Source organism: Scyliorhinus torazame, chromosome 2 (genome assembly GCF_047496885.1).
Source record: "Scyliorhinus torazame isolate Kashiwa2021f chromosome 2, sScyTor2.1, whole genome shotgun sequence".
Classification (NCBI taxonomy): Eukaryota; Metazoa; Chordata; class Chondrichthyes; order Carcharhiniformes; family Scyliorhinidae; genus Scyliorhinus; species Scyliorhinus torazame.
Window position 1 is genome coordinate 218993099 of NC_092708.1, and position 16959 is coordinate 219010057.

At 46.3% G+C, this 16959-nt stretch overlaps 1 protein-coding gene across 1 annotated transcript in view; it reads left to right on the top strand.

Moving 5' to 3' along the window:
* The window catches only part of LOC140395958 (pericentrin-like), a 401239-nt gene that overhangs the window by 323450 nt on the left and 60830 nt on the right, over nucleotides 1-16959 (top strand). Inside the window, 3 exon segments of the mRNA XM_072483987.1 lie at nucleotides 4459-4681; nucleotides 5754-5904; nucleotides 13412-14119. Coding sequence (XP_072340088.1) covers nucleotides 4459-4681; nucleotides 5754-5904; nucleotides 13412-14119 — 1082 coding nt within the window.

Consider the following 16959-nt stretch of genomic DNA (forward strand, 5'->3'; position numbering starts at 1 on the left):
CCAGCTCTCTGCTCCAAAGCCTTGGCAGCCCCGGCTCTCTACTCCCATCCTTGGCCTGGCCAACCCCAGCTCTCTCCTCCCATCATCAGAACAGTCAGTCATAGAAACATAGAATTTACTGTGCTGAAGGAGGCCATTCGGCCCATCGAATGGAAAGGGCACCCTACCCAAGCCCACACCACCCTATCCCCATAACCCAGTAACCCCATTCAACCAACACTAAGGGCAATTTTGGACACTTAAGGGCAATTTAGCATGGCCAATCCACCTAACCTGCACATCTTTGGGCTGTGGGAGGAAACCGGAGCACCCGGAGGAAACCCACGCGCACACGGGGAGAACGTGCAGACTCCACACAGACAGTGACCCAGCCGGGAATCAAACCTGGGACCCTGGGGCTGTAAAGCAATTGTGCTAACCACTATGCTACCGTGCAGTCCCGGCACTATCCCAACCTCAGCCTGGCCAGTCCCGGCTCTCTCCTCCCATCCTCGGATCAGCCAGTCCCAGCTCTCTCCTCCCATCCTCGGATCAGCCAGTCCCGGCTCTCACCTCCCATCCTCGGCCTGGCCAGTCCTGGCACTCTCCTCCCATCCTCAGCCTGGTCAGTCCCGGCTCTCTCCTCCCATCCTCGGATGAGCAATTCCTGGCTCTCTCCTCCCAAGCCTTGGCCCGGCCAGCCCGGGTTCTCTCCTCCCATCCTCGGCCTGGCCAGCCCCGGCTCTCTCCTCCCATCCTAGGATCAGCCAGCCTCGGCTCTCTCCCCGCATCCTCAGCCTGGCCAGCCCTGGCCCTCTCCTCTCATCCTTGACCTGGCTAGCCCCGGTCTTCTCCTCTCATCCTCGACCTGGCCAGCCCTGGCCCTCTCCTCTCATCCTTGACCTGGCCAGCCCCGACCTTTCCTCTCATCCTCGGCCTGGCCAGCCCTGGCCCTCTCCTCTCATCCTTGGCCTGGCCAGCCCCGGCCTTCTCCGCTTATCCTCGGCCTGTCAGCCCCGGCCTTCTCCTCTCATCCTCGACCTGGCCAGCCCTGGCCCCCTCCTCTCATCCTTGACCTGGCCAGCCCCGACCTTCTCCTCTCATCCTCGGCCTGGCCAGCCCTGGCCCCCTCCTCTCATCCTTGGCCTGGCCAGCCCCGGCCTTCTCCTCTCATCCTCGACCTGGCCAGCCCTGGCCCTCTCCTCTCATCCTTGACCTGGCCAGCCCCGACCTTTCCTCTCATCCTCGGCCTGGCCAGCCCTGGCCCTCTCCTCTCATCCTTGGCCTGGCCAGCCCCGGCCTTCTCCGCTTATCCTCGGCCTGTCAGCCCCGGCCTTCTCCTCTCATCCTCGACCTGGCCAGCCCTGGCCCCCTCCTCTCATCCTTGACCTGGCCAGCCCCGACCTTCTCCTCTCATCCTCGGCCTGGCCAGCCCTGGCCCCCTCCTCTCATCCTTGGCCTGGCCAGCCCCGGCCTTCTCCTCTCATCCTCGGCCTGGCCAGCCCCGGCCTTCTCCGCTTATCCTCGGCCTGGCCAGCCCCGGCCTTCTCCGCTTATCCTCGGCCTGGCCAGCCCCGGCCTTCTCCGCTTATCCTCGGCCTGGCCAGCCCCGGCCTTCTCCGCTTATCCTTGGCCTGGCCAGCCCCGGCTCTTTCCTACCATCCTCGGCCTGGCCAGACCCGGCTCTCTCCTCCCATCATCGGCCTGGCCAAACCCGGCTCTCTCCTCCCATCGTCGGCCTGGCCAGCCCCGACTCTCTCCTCCCAAGCTATGTTTGTCTCTCTCAGCTTTTAAAAAATAAAATTATAATATAATTGGGAGCAGTCAACATCAATTATGATTGGGAATTCATGTTCAATAAAGCTGTTTGTTTCTTGAGATTGTAGCTGGTACATATATATGGTAATTAACAGATGTTTAGATTTTCAGAAAGCATTTGATGAGGTACTGCATAAAGTTATTATGCAACATAAGTACTCATAGGATTGGGATGATATATATTAACATGAATCCACATAACATGTGGATTGGTTAACAGATAGAAAGCTGAGCGGGGGGCAAATATGCTCTGAGGAAAATGCAGTGACTACAAAGGTAAAAACTGGTTAGGTGAGTGCTGGTTGGAATGCAATGTAGGGAAATATGAAGTTATTCACTTTGGTAGGAGAAGTACTAAACCAGAATATTTTGAAAAGGAGCGAGATTGGGGATTTTTGGTATTCAGAGGTCTTGGGTGTCCTTGTACACAAATCACAATGTTAACATCCAGGAATTTTGTTAGGTGTATGAATGAAGTCTTATTACGGTTATATAAGGTCGTGGTGAGGCCGCACCTGGAGTACTGTGTAGTTTAGGTCTCTTAAGGAAGGATATACTTGCCTAAGGGAATGCAATTGACTTTTATTAGACTGATTCCTGAAATGTGAGGATTATCCAATGAATTGTGAATCTTTGGAATTCTTGACCCCAAAATGCTGTGAATATTCAGTTGTTGAGTGAGTGCATTCAAGATGGATTGCATTTTGGGTGTGAAGGGAATTAAGGGATGAAAGAGGAGGCGAAGTATCCGTCAAAATGGCAGAGCAGGCTCGAAGGGCCAAATATGATTGGTCCTATTCCTTCTTTAGTTACTCTTCTCTTTATGTAATTGGAAAACATCCTTGGGTTTTCCTTGATGTGGGAGACACGGTGGCACAGTCGTTAGCACTGCTGCCTCACAACGCCAGAGACCTGGGTTTAACTCCGGCCTTGGGTAACTTGTCTTTGTGGAGTTTGCACTTTTGCCCCGTGTCTTCTTGAGTTTCCTCCAGGTGCTCCAGTTTCCTCCCACAGTCCTAAAATGTGCAGATTAGGTGGATTGGCCATGCGAAACTGGCCCTTATCGTCTAAAGATGTGCTGATTAACTGGAATTATGGGTAACTGGGATGGGGCGGGGAAGTGGGCCTAGGTAGGGTGCTCTTTCAGAGAGTCGGTGTAGACTCGATGGGCTGAATGGCCTCCTCCTTCACTGTAGGAATTTTCTGTTTCTATATGCTTTCCAATCCGACATGTGACTACAGTCCCATTTCAAGTTATTCACTACCCTCTGAAGTTGTCCAGTGTGCCGCTCAGTTTTAAACGGTTAAAGGTGTATCTCCACTTTCTCAGGACAACTAGAGATGGGCAATAAATCCCAGCCTTGCCAACAATGACCACATCTCGATGTTTTAGCATTCTCATGATTCAATTCTTCTCCCTAATTAATTATTTTGGTTATTTTCACTGCAGCAAAACCATCACCAAGTAAATGAAGATGTCAGCTTAATTTTAATATGTGTTGTTTGGCTAATTGACTTCTTAGGGGGATGTAACTAGTACTGTAACAATGAAATATTGGGCTATTACATAATTCTAAACATAGCAAGTTCTTGACTATGGTTTAGAGGACTTGTTGCTACATTTTGAATGGCTCTCGCATAGCAGGCCGCTGTTTCATGGCCACAGTTTCCATGAGTGCTGGATTTTAGTTTTTGAATGCCTTGGGCGGTATTCTCTTTCCCCCCCCCCGGGTGGGAGAAACGCCGGGGCACCGCGCGAATCGCATCACACCTCTCTGACCCCCGCACGCGATTCTCCCACCCCACCCCGAAACCAGCGCCGCGCGACTCGCGCCGGGCCGCTCGGAGAATCGCTGCAAGCGGCGATTCTCCGGCCTGGATTGGCCGAGCGGCCGCACGTAAACTGCCTAGTCCCGCCGGCGCCGTCCACACCTGGTCGCTGCCGGCGGGTACTCGTCGCGAAGGCTTGGGTTGGCGGCCTGTGGGAGGGGTGGGGGGCTCCGTTCCCTGGGGGGGCCTCCGGAGTGGCCTGGTAGGCGATCGGGACCAACCGATTGGCGGGCAGGCCTCTCTGTCGGCAGGCCTCCTTTCTTCCGCCGGCGAGCCTGGATCCATCCACCATGTTTGTGCGGGGCAGCCTGGGGTAGGACAGCCACCATGCATGCGCTAGTTGGTGCAGGCCCAACTGCGCATGCGCGGGACCCAAGGCACTGCGTCTTTTACGCGGCGCGGGTCTCTGACGCCGAGGCCCCGGCCCCGTAAATCGCGCGACGCCCCGCGGAGGCAGGAGAATAGGGGTCTGGGAACGGACGGCAGATTAAAACACTCCGGTTTTTACTCCGGCGTTGGCACTTAGACTCCCGTTGGGAGAATCCCGCCCCTTGAGTACACCACATCCTGTAGCCAACATTTAACGGAGGGAAAACAAAACAGCCAGATAACTGGACCATTGTTTCATACATACTTGATACTTAAAGAACTGGATTGGGAGAGATCTCTGAGGAACCCAAGCATGGGCTTCCATGCATGTGGTCGAGAGAGCTGAAAGAGTGAATGCAAATGTGGTGCTAAAATCAATGAATCTGTTGCAAATCAGGATGTCGCATGCAAACTTCCGATCGGAAAACCTGTTTTAACAGTGTGTTGTTCTGTCTGCTATAGTGGAGCTTCTGGAATACAAACTTCAGCAAGAACAGATCATTACAAATAATTTACAAAATACCCTAAGAGCAGAGCAAGAACGATCAACCAAATTCCGCCAACAATTACAAACTGAACAAACTTCATTGTCAGAGCTGAAGTCAGACATGTCTGAGGTCACAGACGAACTGCAGGCTGCATTGCAGACTCGACATGAACTACAACAAAATCTGCAAAATCTCAGGTTTGTAGGCTTAGACACTGACTATCCATGGGAGTGAGAAAGGGAACAACATACATTTATTTCATTTCTGTGAGCAAATAGCAAAATCAGCTGAAATTTGACTCTGCCTTTGATGGCATCAGAAACAACTCTTGCTACTTTTCCAGCAGATAAGACAAAGATCATGTCACAAGCTACACAAATATGTTCAGCATTAATATACTCTGTCACTTGGGAGCTGCTTGACAGGCAATGAATTGCTGAGGATTCGGGGCACTAACTTGAAGTCAGTGGTGTTCTTGTACAGTTAGCTCGAACCAACCCAAAAGTGAACAATAGGGAAGGGATCATACAAACAACTAGTTCTTATTCAGTGGCTAATGAGGGTCATGGGTAAGTTTTCACTTGTATCTCCCAAGATCTGTGGGAATTTCTCTCAGCAGTTACAGTGTTCTTCCCAAGGAGCAGAAACCTCAATTTTCATAGATCGGAAGTTTCCTTTGGTTCAAGAAAATTCACTTTCTACTCATGCCACTTTGTCGACCACAGACTGATGGGGGGGGGGTGCTAATTTACTTTATTGTACAGAGAGGTTTACTTTGTCCTTTTAACTGACCCTATGTACATTTTGCTGCCCTCTGGATCGGTCTATAGTTACACCCCACCCCTTCCTTCCCTGCTGTCTGTCTCCTTCCGTCTCCCTCCCCTCCCGCATATAGCCAATGATGTAGTGTAATGGTCTTTGAGCAAATGTACAGAGCAAATTGTGATCTTAATTTTCATAAAGACACTATTTTTCTGACTTCCTTGCATGCTTTTTCAACTGTCAGTACACCTTCCTGCATGTTGTCTTACTGTCTGATCTCATCCCCCGTGCTACTCTTGTTCCTTCCGTTAAATGTTACCTCTATCGTCTTTCTTTTCCAATGCGTAATTTTTTTAAATCGCACTTTCATGCCTGATTTTATCACACATGACCCTCCCTGTTATCCATTTTCTTGAATTGCTGCCACCTACACATGGTTGCCCTGCACTCATTTTCTGCCAGTGCACATCTCTTCTCTTCTCATTTGTCTACTGCTTTCTGTTTTAGGGGAGAATTGAATGCGAAAGAGAATGAACTTTTAACTGCAGCAAAGGCATTTGAACAAGAAAGACAAAATGTACAACAGTTGCAGAACATGATGGAGAAGGAACAGTTCCACCTTAAAGAGCAGAAAGAACAAGAACGTCAAACTTATCAGGTAATTAGGAAGTACAACAATAGTATGTAGTTGGATCAGACCAGATCATCAAGGGAGTTACTTCATAGCTCTGTTCCTCTGTTCCTGCTAAAGCCAACAATGCTATAGTTCATTGGGAAAGTTTCTAAGATCATTGGAGTAACACACAATTCTCTAAAGTTCTGCCTCTATCTTCAGCTAGAGGTGTTGAGTGGATGATCCATCTCAACCTCTTCCTGTGATTCCTAGCATCAAAGATGCTAATCTTCAGCCAATTCGATGAGCTCCATGTGAAATTGAAATATCAAGAAGTGACTGAAGGGCACAAGCTGCAAAAGCTATTGCCGTTAACAACATCCTAGCAATAGTTCTGAAGACTTGTGCTCAAGGACTAGCTGCAACCCTAGCCAAGCTGCTCCAGTGCAGCCGCAATATTGGCAACTACAACAGCAGCATATAGTTGGATCAAACCAGATCATTAAGGGAGTTACTTCATAGCTCTGTTCGTGCTAAAGCCAGCAATACTGTAGTTCATTGTGAAAGTTTTGAAGATCATTGGGATAACACAAAAAACTCTAAAGTTCTGCCTCTCATCTGACTATGGTGTATTAGGATCATATTTCCTAATGTTTAGAATACATTGACGAAGGTGGAGCTGATAATGTAGTACTGAAGCATTAGACAATATAGAATTAAGGCTTCAGGCAATGAGGACACATTTTAGCACAGTGTTCTTTCCTGACACAGTCTCCAGAAAGCCCAACTGCAGTTAAGTCTTTTGATAATTGTAGGATTTAAGCTGAGCTGGGAATGCTTACTGCTGAAAGCATGTGTGTGCAAGTTAAAATAGTTCAATTTTTTGACACTGGTGTGTCAATGCAGTATTGTGTCTTGCCTGAAAGGTCCGCCCTGATCCACTTAGAATATTATTTGGGATAGGTGGGTTTGGTGGATGTGGCAAATACACAATGTACCCTGGGTTGAGGACTTCAATGCCCATCACCAAGTGTGGCTCAGTAGCAGCACTACTGACTGAACTAGTTAAGACCAAAAGGAGTATTGCCAGACTGGGTCTGCAGCAAATGGTGAGGGAACCAACAAGCAGGAAAACCGATTAAACCTATTCCTCGCCAATTTACCTATTGCAGATACATCTATCAATAACTATTCGGGCAGGAGACACGGGCACCACCCAGTTCTTGTGAAGACAAACTCCTCTCTTCACACTGAGCATTCCCTCTATCGTGTTTTGTGACGGTACTAAATGGGATAGATGCATAACCGATCTAGCAGCTAAAAACTGGCCATCTATGAGGTGCTGTACACCATTCGCAGCAGTGGAATTGTAACTCTACCATTACAAGGGATCAATCCTGATTTAATGAAGGGTGCAGGAGGGCATTCAAGGAGCACCATCAGGTATGCATGTAAATGAGGTGTCAACCTGGAGAAGCTACAATACAGGACTACCTGCATGCCAAACAGCTTGATTTAATACATGCTGCTTCTGCTAAGCAATCCACAATCAATGGATCAGAAGTAAGCTCTGCAGTCCTGCCACGTACAGTCACGAATTGTGGTGGACGATCAACAGGCGAATGAGGCCCTGCAACCCATCATGTAGTCTATCTTCAGCCAGAGGTGTTGAGTGGATGATTCATCTCAACCTCTTCCTGTGATCCCTAGCATCACAGATGCTAATCTTCAGCCAATTTGATGAGCTCCATGTGAAATGAAAATATCAAGAAGTGACTAAAGGGCACAGGATACTGCAAAAGCTATTGGCCTTGATGACATCCCAGCAATAGTACTGAAGACTTGTGCACAAGGACTAGCTGCCAACCTAGCCAAGCTGCTCCAGTGCAGCTGCAACACTGGCAACTCCTCGTCAATGTGGAAAATAGTGCAGGGATATCCTGTGCACAAAAGGCATGGCAAAACCTAACTGTCCAATCACTACCCCACCAGCTTCCTTTCAATCATCAGCAAAGTTATGCCAACAGTGCTATCAAAGCAGAACTTGCACAGCAACGGCTTATTTTGGGTTCTCCCAGCCTTATTCCAACTATGGGTAAAAAAAATGTTTTCCAGAGGTGAAGGGTGTGATTGCTCTTTACATCAAGGCAGAATTTGACCAAGCGTGGCACTGAGGAGCCCTGGCAAAATTGACATCAATAGGAATCGGGGGAACACTCTCCATTGATGTGAATTATACCTTGCTCAAAGAAAAATGGTTGTGGTTGTTGGGTGTTAATCATCTCGATCCCAGGCCATCGCTGCAAGAGTTCCTCAGGGTCATGTCCTAGGCTTAAACATCTTGAGCTGCTTCATCAATTACTTTCCCTCCATTATAATATCAGAAATAGGGATTTTCACTGTTCAAGACCATACTGAAGCAGTGCATGTCCACATACAGCAAGACTGAGGTAACGTTCCGGTTTGGGTTGGCATGTGACAAGGGATATGAAGTAACATTTCTTTTTTCATTCATAAGATATGGGGGTCACTGCCAAGGCCACCGTTTACTCTCCACCCTTACTTGAGAAGGGAATATTGAGCCACCACCTTCAACCCCTAGTTTCTATGGTGTTGATACACCCACAATGCTGTAAGGAGTCCAGGTCTTGACGCAACAAGAATGAAGTAATGTTGATATGTTTCCAAGTATAAATGACATGTGAATTGGGGAGGAGCATATTCATGTTTCTGCTGTTGTCATTCTTCTGGATGATAAAGGTTATGCGTGTGGAACATGTTGTTAGGGACAGCACAGTGGTGCAGTGATTAGCACTGCTGCCTCACGATGCCAAGGACACGGGTTCAATCCCAGCCCCGGGTCACTGTTCATGTGGAGTTTGTACATTCTCCCTGTGTCTGCGTGGGTATCACCCCCCACAACCCAAAAAGAGGTGCAGTGCAGGTGAATTGGGCAGGTGAATTGGCCAAGCTAAATTGCCCCTTAATTGGGAAAAAAAAGAATTGGATATTCTAAATTAATTTTAAAAAACATGAGCCTTTGGTTATTTGCTGCCAAGAATCTTGCAAATAACACACAAAATAGCTAGTGTTGGAGGGAGTGAATATTTAAGGTGGTGGATGGGCTGCCTTGACCTCTGGTCAAACTTCAAGTGTTGGTGCTACACTCACATGGAAGAAAATTCCATCATAATTCTAATTTTTGTTGTGTAGATAGTGGAAAGAGAATTGGGTGAGTTACCCAGCCTCTGATATTTGCGCTATTTATGTGGCTGGGTCAGTTCAGTTTCTGGTCAACAATGGCACCCAAATCGTTGTCAGGGAATTCAGCATTGCTAATGCTGTTGTATGTCATAAGGAGGTTTTAGTTTAGACAGATCCCATGGTCGCCGCAGGCTTGGAGAGCCGAATGGCCTTTTCCTGTGCTGCATTCATTTTCTTTGTTCTTCATTCATATCTGGCTGCCTCTTGAATGTATTCAATGTCTTAGCCTCAACTGCCTCCTGTGGTAATGAATTCCACAGGCTCACCACTCATTCAGTGAAGAAATGTCTCCTCACTTCTGTCCTAAATGGTTACCTCGAATCCTCAGGCTGTGACCCCTGGTTCTGGAAACACCCACCATTGGGAACATCCTCCCTGCATCCACCCTATCTAGTCCTGTTAGAATTTTATAAGTCTCTGTGAGATCCCCTCTCATTCGTCTGAACTCCACTGAAAACCTATTCAATCTCTCCTCGTACGTCAGTCCCGCCATCTCCTGAATCAGCCTAGTAAACCTTTGCTGCACACCCTCGAGGGCAAGAACATCCTTCCTCAGAAAAGGAGACCAAAACTGCACACACTATTCCAACGCGCCACAGCAAAAAAAAAAGTACCAACCTCCTCAGAAGACAAACACAGGGCACAACCAACAGAGTACCCTTCGTCGTCCAGTACTTCCCCGGAACGGAGAAACCACAACATCTTCTTTGCAGCCTTCAACATGTCATCGATGAAGACGAACATCTTGCCAAGGTCATCCCCACACCCCTACTACTTGCCTTCAAAAAACCGTGCAAGCTCAAACAAAAAATTGTTTGCAGCAAACTACCCAGCCTTCAGAACAGTGACCACGACACCACACAACCCGGCAATCTCTGCAAGACGTGCCAGATCATCGACATGGGTACCTCCATTACACGTGAGAACACCACCCACCAGGTACGTGGTACATACTCGTGCCAACATCTATCTCATATGCTGCAGGAAAGGATGCCCCGAAGCGTGGTACATTGGCGAGACCATGCAAACGCTGTGACAACGAATGAACGGACATCGCGCGACAGTCGCCAGGCAGGAATGTTCCCTTCCAGTCGGGGAACACTTCAGCAGTCAAGGGCCTCTGATCTTCAGGTAAGTGTTCTCCAAGGCGACCTTCAGGACGTGCAACAACGCAGAATCGGCGAGCAAAAACCTATAACAAAGTTCCACACACATGAGTACGGCCTCAACCTTGGATTCATGTCGCATTACATTCACCCCCCCATCATCTGGCCTGGTCTTGCAAAATCCTACCATCTGTCCTGGCTTGAGACAATTCACACCTCTTTAACCTGTGATTGTCCCTCTCTCCAGTTGCTCCGTCTGGACCTATAAAGACTTAATCTGCAAAGACTCGCATTCAATGTATCGTCTTGCATCTTTGACTTTGTCTATAATATATATATGTTTCTGGAACCCACCTCTTCAATTGTGCTCCGAAAGCTATTGATTCGAAACAAACCTGTTGGACTTTAACCTCGTGTTGTAAGACTTCTTACTGTGCTCACCCCAGTCCAACGCCGGCATCTCCACATCACAATATTCTAGGTGTGTCCTCACCAAGGCCCTGTATAATTGCAACAACACATCCCTGCTCCTGTACTTGAAACCTCTCGCAATGAAAGCCAACATACATTTGCCGCCTTTACTGTCTACTGCAGCAGCATGCTTACCTTCAGCGACTGTTGCGCAGGGACACCCAGGTCCCGCTGCACACTCCCCTCTTCCAATTTACAGCCATTCAGGTAGTATCTGCCACCTTGGTTTTACTTCCAAAGTGAATTACCTCACATTTATCCAAATTATACGGCATCTGCCATTGATTTGCCCATTCATCCAACCTGGTCAGATCATGCTGAAGGATCTCTGCATCCTCGTCACAGTTCACCCTCCCACCCAACTTGGTATCATCTGTAAACTTTGAGATGTTACATTTTGTTCCCTCGTCCAAATAATTAATATATATATATATTGTGAATAGCTGGGGTCCCAGCGCTGATCCCTGTGGCACCCCACTAGTTACTGCCTGCCAATTTGAAAAGGACCTGTTAATTCCTAATCTTTAAAAGCAAATTACTGTGGATGCGGAATCTGAAACCAAAAGGCAAAGTACTGGAAAATTTCAGCAGGTCGAGCAGCATCTGTAAGGAGAGAAAATAGCTAATGTTTCGAGTCCAGAAGACCCTTTGTCAAAGTTAAAAGGCATAGAATGTGGGAGATATTTATACTGTCAATTCCTACTCTTTGTTTCCTGTCTGCCAACCAATTTTCTATCCATCTCAATACGCCTCCCCCAATCCCATGCGCTCTAATCTTGCACGGTAACCTCTTATGCGGGACTTCGTCAAATGCTTTCTGAAAGTCCAAATGTACCACATCGACTGGCTCCCCCTTGTCGACTGTACTAGTTATATCTTCAACGAATTCCAATAGATTTGTCAACCATGATTTCCCCTTCATAAATCCATGCTGACTCTGTCTGATCCTGCCACTGTTTTCTAAATGCTCTGCTGTAAAGTCCTTGATAATGGATTCGAGAATTTTCCCCACTACCGACGTTAGGTATACTGTTCTATAATTCCCTGTTTTCTCTCTACCTCCCTTTTTGAATATTGGAGTGACATTAGCTATCCTCTTATCTGCAGGGACAGTTCCAGAGTCTATAGAATCCTGGAAGATGATCACCAATGTATCCACTATTTCAAGAGCCACTTCCTTAAGTACTCTGGGATATGGATTATCAGGCTCTGGGGATTTTTCAGCCTTCAATTCCATCAATTTCCCCAGCACCATTCCTCTACTAATATTGATCTTCCTCAATTCTTCCCTCTCTCTAAACCTTGCATTCTCCAGCATTTCTGGTATCTGATTTGTGTCCTCTTTTGTGAAGGCAGAACCAAAGTATGTATTTAGTTGCTCAGTCATTTCTTTGTCCCTTGTTATACATTCCCTCGTTTCTGTCTGTAGGAGATCTACATTCATCTTCACCAATCTCTACTCTTCATGTACTTATACAAACTCTTAGTGTCAGCCTTTATGTTCCCTGCAGCAATATGATATATTGCTGTTATGTTGTGGTATTGCATCTGAAGAGGAATCTTTTGAACAATGTATGCTTAAGCATGTTGAAAGTATAGAGTTGATATCTGGTGTCATTTTCTCGTATCGAAATTATGTGAGAGGCCTGGAGGATTTCAGACATGCTATAATTTGTTCAAAACTGCAAAGAGAAATAAACTAGAGAACTATAGGCCAATTGATCTAAAGTCTTTAAGAGCCAGTAATCTGGGACAAAATTGATTGTAATTTCAAAAATATGGGCTACCAGCATGGATTTGTTAAACAAAATCAATGCTTGACTAACTTGATTGAATTATTTGATGACAGAGAGGATTGTTGAGGGCAGTTGTTATGGGCCAGGTGGTTTAAAGAACCCCAAAGGGGCAATTTAACGTGGCCAATCCACCTAACCTGCACATCTTTGGGATGTGGGGATGAAACCCACCTAGATACGGGGAGAATGTGCAAACTCCACACGGACAGTGACACGGGCTGGGATTGAACCCGGGTCCTCAGTGCCATAGGTAGCAGTGCTAACCATTGTGCCACCCTAACGTATTTGAACTCTTGTCACTCCTGAAACTAATCTCCTTGGACACTAGCTTTGTGGAATCAGTCATCAATTATGCACTGTGAACAAAAAGTGCAAGAACTTCATTACTTTTGATATCACGGTCGATCCGCAGGCTTTCAGACATGATGCATCTCATTTTCTGGCTACAAATATTTTTTTTTTTAATTTAGAGTAGCCAATTATTTTTCTTTTCCAATTAAGGGGCAATTTAGTGTGGCCAATCAGCACATATTTGGGTTGTGGGGGTGAAACCCACGCAGACATGGGGAGAATGTGCAAACTCCATACAGACAGTGACCCAGGGCCGGGATTCGAACCCGGGTCCTCAGCAGCGCAGTCCCAATGCTAACCACTGCACCACATGCACTCCTGGCTACAAATACTTAAACAGTACAGAAAATGAATGCCAAGGACTTAGATCAAATGCATTATGTGCCCTTTTTACTAGATGGCGAGGAGTGAAAGGTTGGAATTCGGAGTTCTGTGTTGGTACTGTATGGGATCTCTTGTGATGGAATAACTTTGTTCTACATAATTTGAAGAACTTCATAAGTTCCTCGATATTGGTGTTAAATTATGATGAGTGAGTAAATTCTGTCTTTTTCTTAATCTCAGAAACTGCAGAAAGTTCTGGAGGAGCAACATTTGCAAAATCATCAGTTGTCTGTTGCCTTCGAAAAAGAGCAGATGGCAAACAGCAGCAGCCACAAAGAAATTGAAGCCAAGTTATTGCACACTGAATCACTGCTGTTGCAGGAGCACAAGAAACTGGCAGAGACTCACGATCTACTGAAATTTGAGAGAAATCACTCATCAGAATTGAGTGATTCCTTGGATCGTGAACGTACTCGGTCAGAACAGCTGTACCAACATCTGAATTCCCGCCATGATGAAACTGCTACTCAGGAGCGTGCCTTTATAAAAGAGTTGCAGAATCAGCTCGAGGATGAAAGGAAGAGGACTGTCGAACTTGCTACTATGATTGAGAAAACGCAACAGCAAGCTATTACAGCAAAACGGAACTTTGAAGATGAAACCCAACTGTCCCACCAGGAAACTCAGAAAGAACGGGAAGTCAGCTCCAAACTCCGATCTATGCTTGAATCCATCCAGGCTCAGGTACAGGAGCTCAACCGCTTGCTGGAATCTGAAAGGCAGCATAGTCTTCGCCTGCAGACTGAGCGAGAAAGGCTTCAAGCTAATATTCTGGCAGCCAAAGAAAAGGAGCGAAATAAGGATGATCAGAGGGATCGAGAGAGGAGACAGGAGAGGCGAGAGTTTGCTGACCATGAACAAGAATATGAAATGGTGAAAGACCGAATGGTAAGCAACAAATCAGTCGATTACTAAAGTAAAGTTATATTAAAATTCCAAACTAAACTGTTGAATATATTTTTGATTTTTGCTTAAATGTTTTTTTTAAACAAACGTTTCACAGTAGCTTACATTTATATGATACCTTAACATCTCAAGATTGGAGAGTGACATATGTGACATGGATGTATGGATTTTGAAAAATCCTTTGACAAAGTGCCAGAAAAAAAGGCTGGTTATCAAAATTGAGGCTCATGGAACAGCAGAGCAAGTGTCAGCTTAGATAAAAGAAATTAGCTTACAAACAGAAAATTGTGAATTGTGGTGAATGGTTGTTTTCAGAATGGTGGATGATAAACTTTGATGTTCCTTCAAGGTTCAGTGCTTGGACAGGGTTTTTTTTATACATGATTGGGTGGTGCAGTGGTTAGCATTGCTGCCTCACAGTGCCAGGGGCCTGAGTTCGATTCCCACCTTGGATGACTATCTGTGTGGAGTTTGCACTTTCTCCCCGTGTCTGCATTGGTTTCTTCCGGGTGCTCCGGTTTCCTCCCACAGTCCAAAGATGTGCAAGTTAGGTGGATCGGACGTGCTAAATTTACCTTAGGGTGAGGTTGCAGGGCCGGAGATAAAGTGGCCTTTCAAAGGGTCGGTGCAGACTTGATGGGCCTAATGACCTCTTTCCGTACTGTAAGGATTCTATGATTTGGATATTGGAGTACAAAAGTAAATTTTTTAAATGTGTCCATGATAATGAAATTGGAGGTATGGCAAACAAGATGATACAAATTGCCTGCAACAGGATATAGGTAGGCTAAAAGAATAGGCAGACAAATGGCAGATGGATTTTAATACAGAGAAGTGATGCCTCTCTCTATCCTTTCAGCCCTTATGGGTGTCACAGATGCAATATAGACTGAATGACACAGTTCTAAACAATGTACAGGACAGGGATCAGGTGTTCATGTGCACAGATCTTTGAAGATGGCAGGGCAAATTGAGTGAGCGGTTAGAGAAACATGGGATTTTGGGCTTGTATTGAGTATAAAAGCAGGGAAATTATTATGAACCTATATAAAGCTACTTCTGGCTAATGAGATAGTAGATACTCTGGTGTCAATTTTCCAAAATACGCTAGATTCTAAAAGGGTTCCATCTGACTAGAAAGTAGAAAATATAACCCCTCCATTCACGATGGGAGGGAGGCAGAAAACAGAAAATTTTAGACCAATTAGCTTGGTGTCTGTGGTGGGAAAGGTGTTAGAATTGGTCATTAAGAAAGTTGTTTCTGAGCAATTGGAAAAACTTACAGTAATGGGAAGAGTCAAAATGGTCATGTGAAAGGGAAATCATGTTTAACCGATTTATTAGAGTTCTTTGAAGGAGTAATGTGCTGTGAATAAAGGAGAGCCTGTAGATGCACTGTACTTAACTGTCGGATTTCCAGTGGCATTTGATAATGAAATGAAAAAATGAAAATCGCTTATTGTCACAAGTAGGCTTCAAATGAAGTGACTGTGAAAAGCCCCTAGTCGCCACATTCCGGTGCCGGTTCGGGGAGGCTGGTACGGGAAATGAACCGTGCTGCTGGCCTGCCTTGGTCTGCTTTCAAAGCCAGCGATTTAGCCCTGTGCTAAACCAGTCCCTAATGAAGTTACTGTGAAAAGCCCCTAGTCGCCACATTCCGGCGCCTGTTCGGGGAGGCTGGGATGGGAATTGAACCATGCTACTTCAACGGTATTGCAGGAACTAAAATCCCATGCTGTCAGAGGCAAGATATTCACCTGGATATATTGGCATGCTGGCAGAAAACAAGAGTATGCATAAATAGGTCTTTGGTCTGATTGGCAGGATGGAGTCCCGCAGGGGTCTGTGCTGATTTAGATGAGGAAGCAAAAGCATGTTCACTAAATTTGCAGATGATACAAAGATAGGTGGGAAGGTATGTTTTAAAAAAGACATAAGGGGCGGGATTCTTGGTCCTGCCGCACCCATTTTCTGGTGCGAAGCGCCCCTGCCGGCAGCAGGACCTTCCGTCCCGGCAGCCAGCTAATGGGGTTTCCCATTGTGGGCATCCCCACATCGTCGGGAAATCTGCGGGCATGAGTGTGCTGCGGGGGAGGATCTCGCCGACGGAAAATCCAGCCCAAAGAGTTTGCAAACGGATATGGATCGGTTGAGTGAGTGGGCAAACATCTGGCAGATGAAGTATATATGGAGAAATGTGAAGAAGTTCACTGATAGGAAGAATAAAAAAGCAGAGTATTACTAAAGTAGAGAACGACTGCAGAATTTTGAGGTGCAGAGGGATCTAGGTGTTCTTGTGCATGTGTCTCAAAAGGTAAGTATGCAGGTACAGCATGTAATGTAGAAGGCTAATGGAATGCAATCCATTATTACAAGAGGAATTGTACATAAAAGTTACGGTTGCTATGCTTCAGTTATCCAGGGCAATGGTGAGACCACATCTTGACTACTGTGTGCAGCTTCGATCTCCTTTAAGGAAGGTCGTGAATGCATTAGAATTGCTTCAGAGGAGGTTTACTACATTGATACCTGGGATGAGTGGGTTGTCTTATGAGAATAGGTGGACAGGGTTGGTTTGTTTCCACTGGATTTTAGAAGAGTGAGAGGTGACTTGAACTATATGAAATCCTCAATGGTCTTGGCAAGATAGATGTGGGATGGATGTTTCCTCATGTGGGTGAGTTCAGAATTGGGGATTTAAAATTAGGGGTCACCCTTATAGGACAGAGATGAGGAGAATTTATTTCTCTGACTGTTGTGCAACTTTGGAACTCTCTGTCTTAGAAGGGGGTGGAAGCAGGGTCACTGAATATTCTTACGGC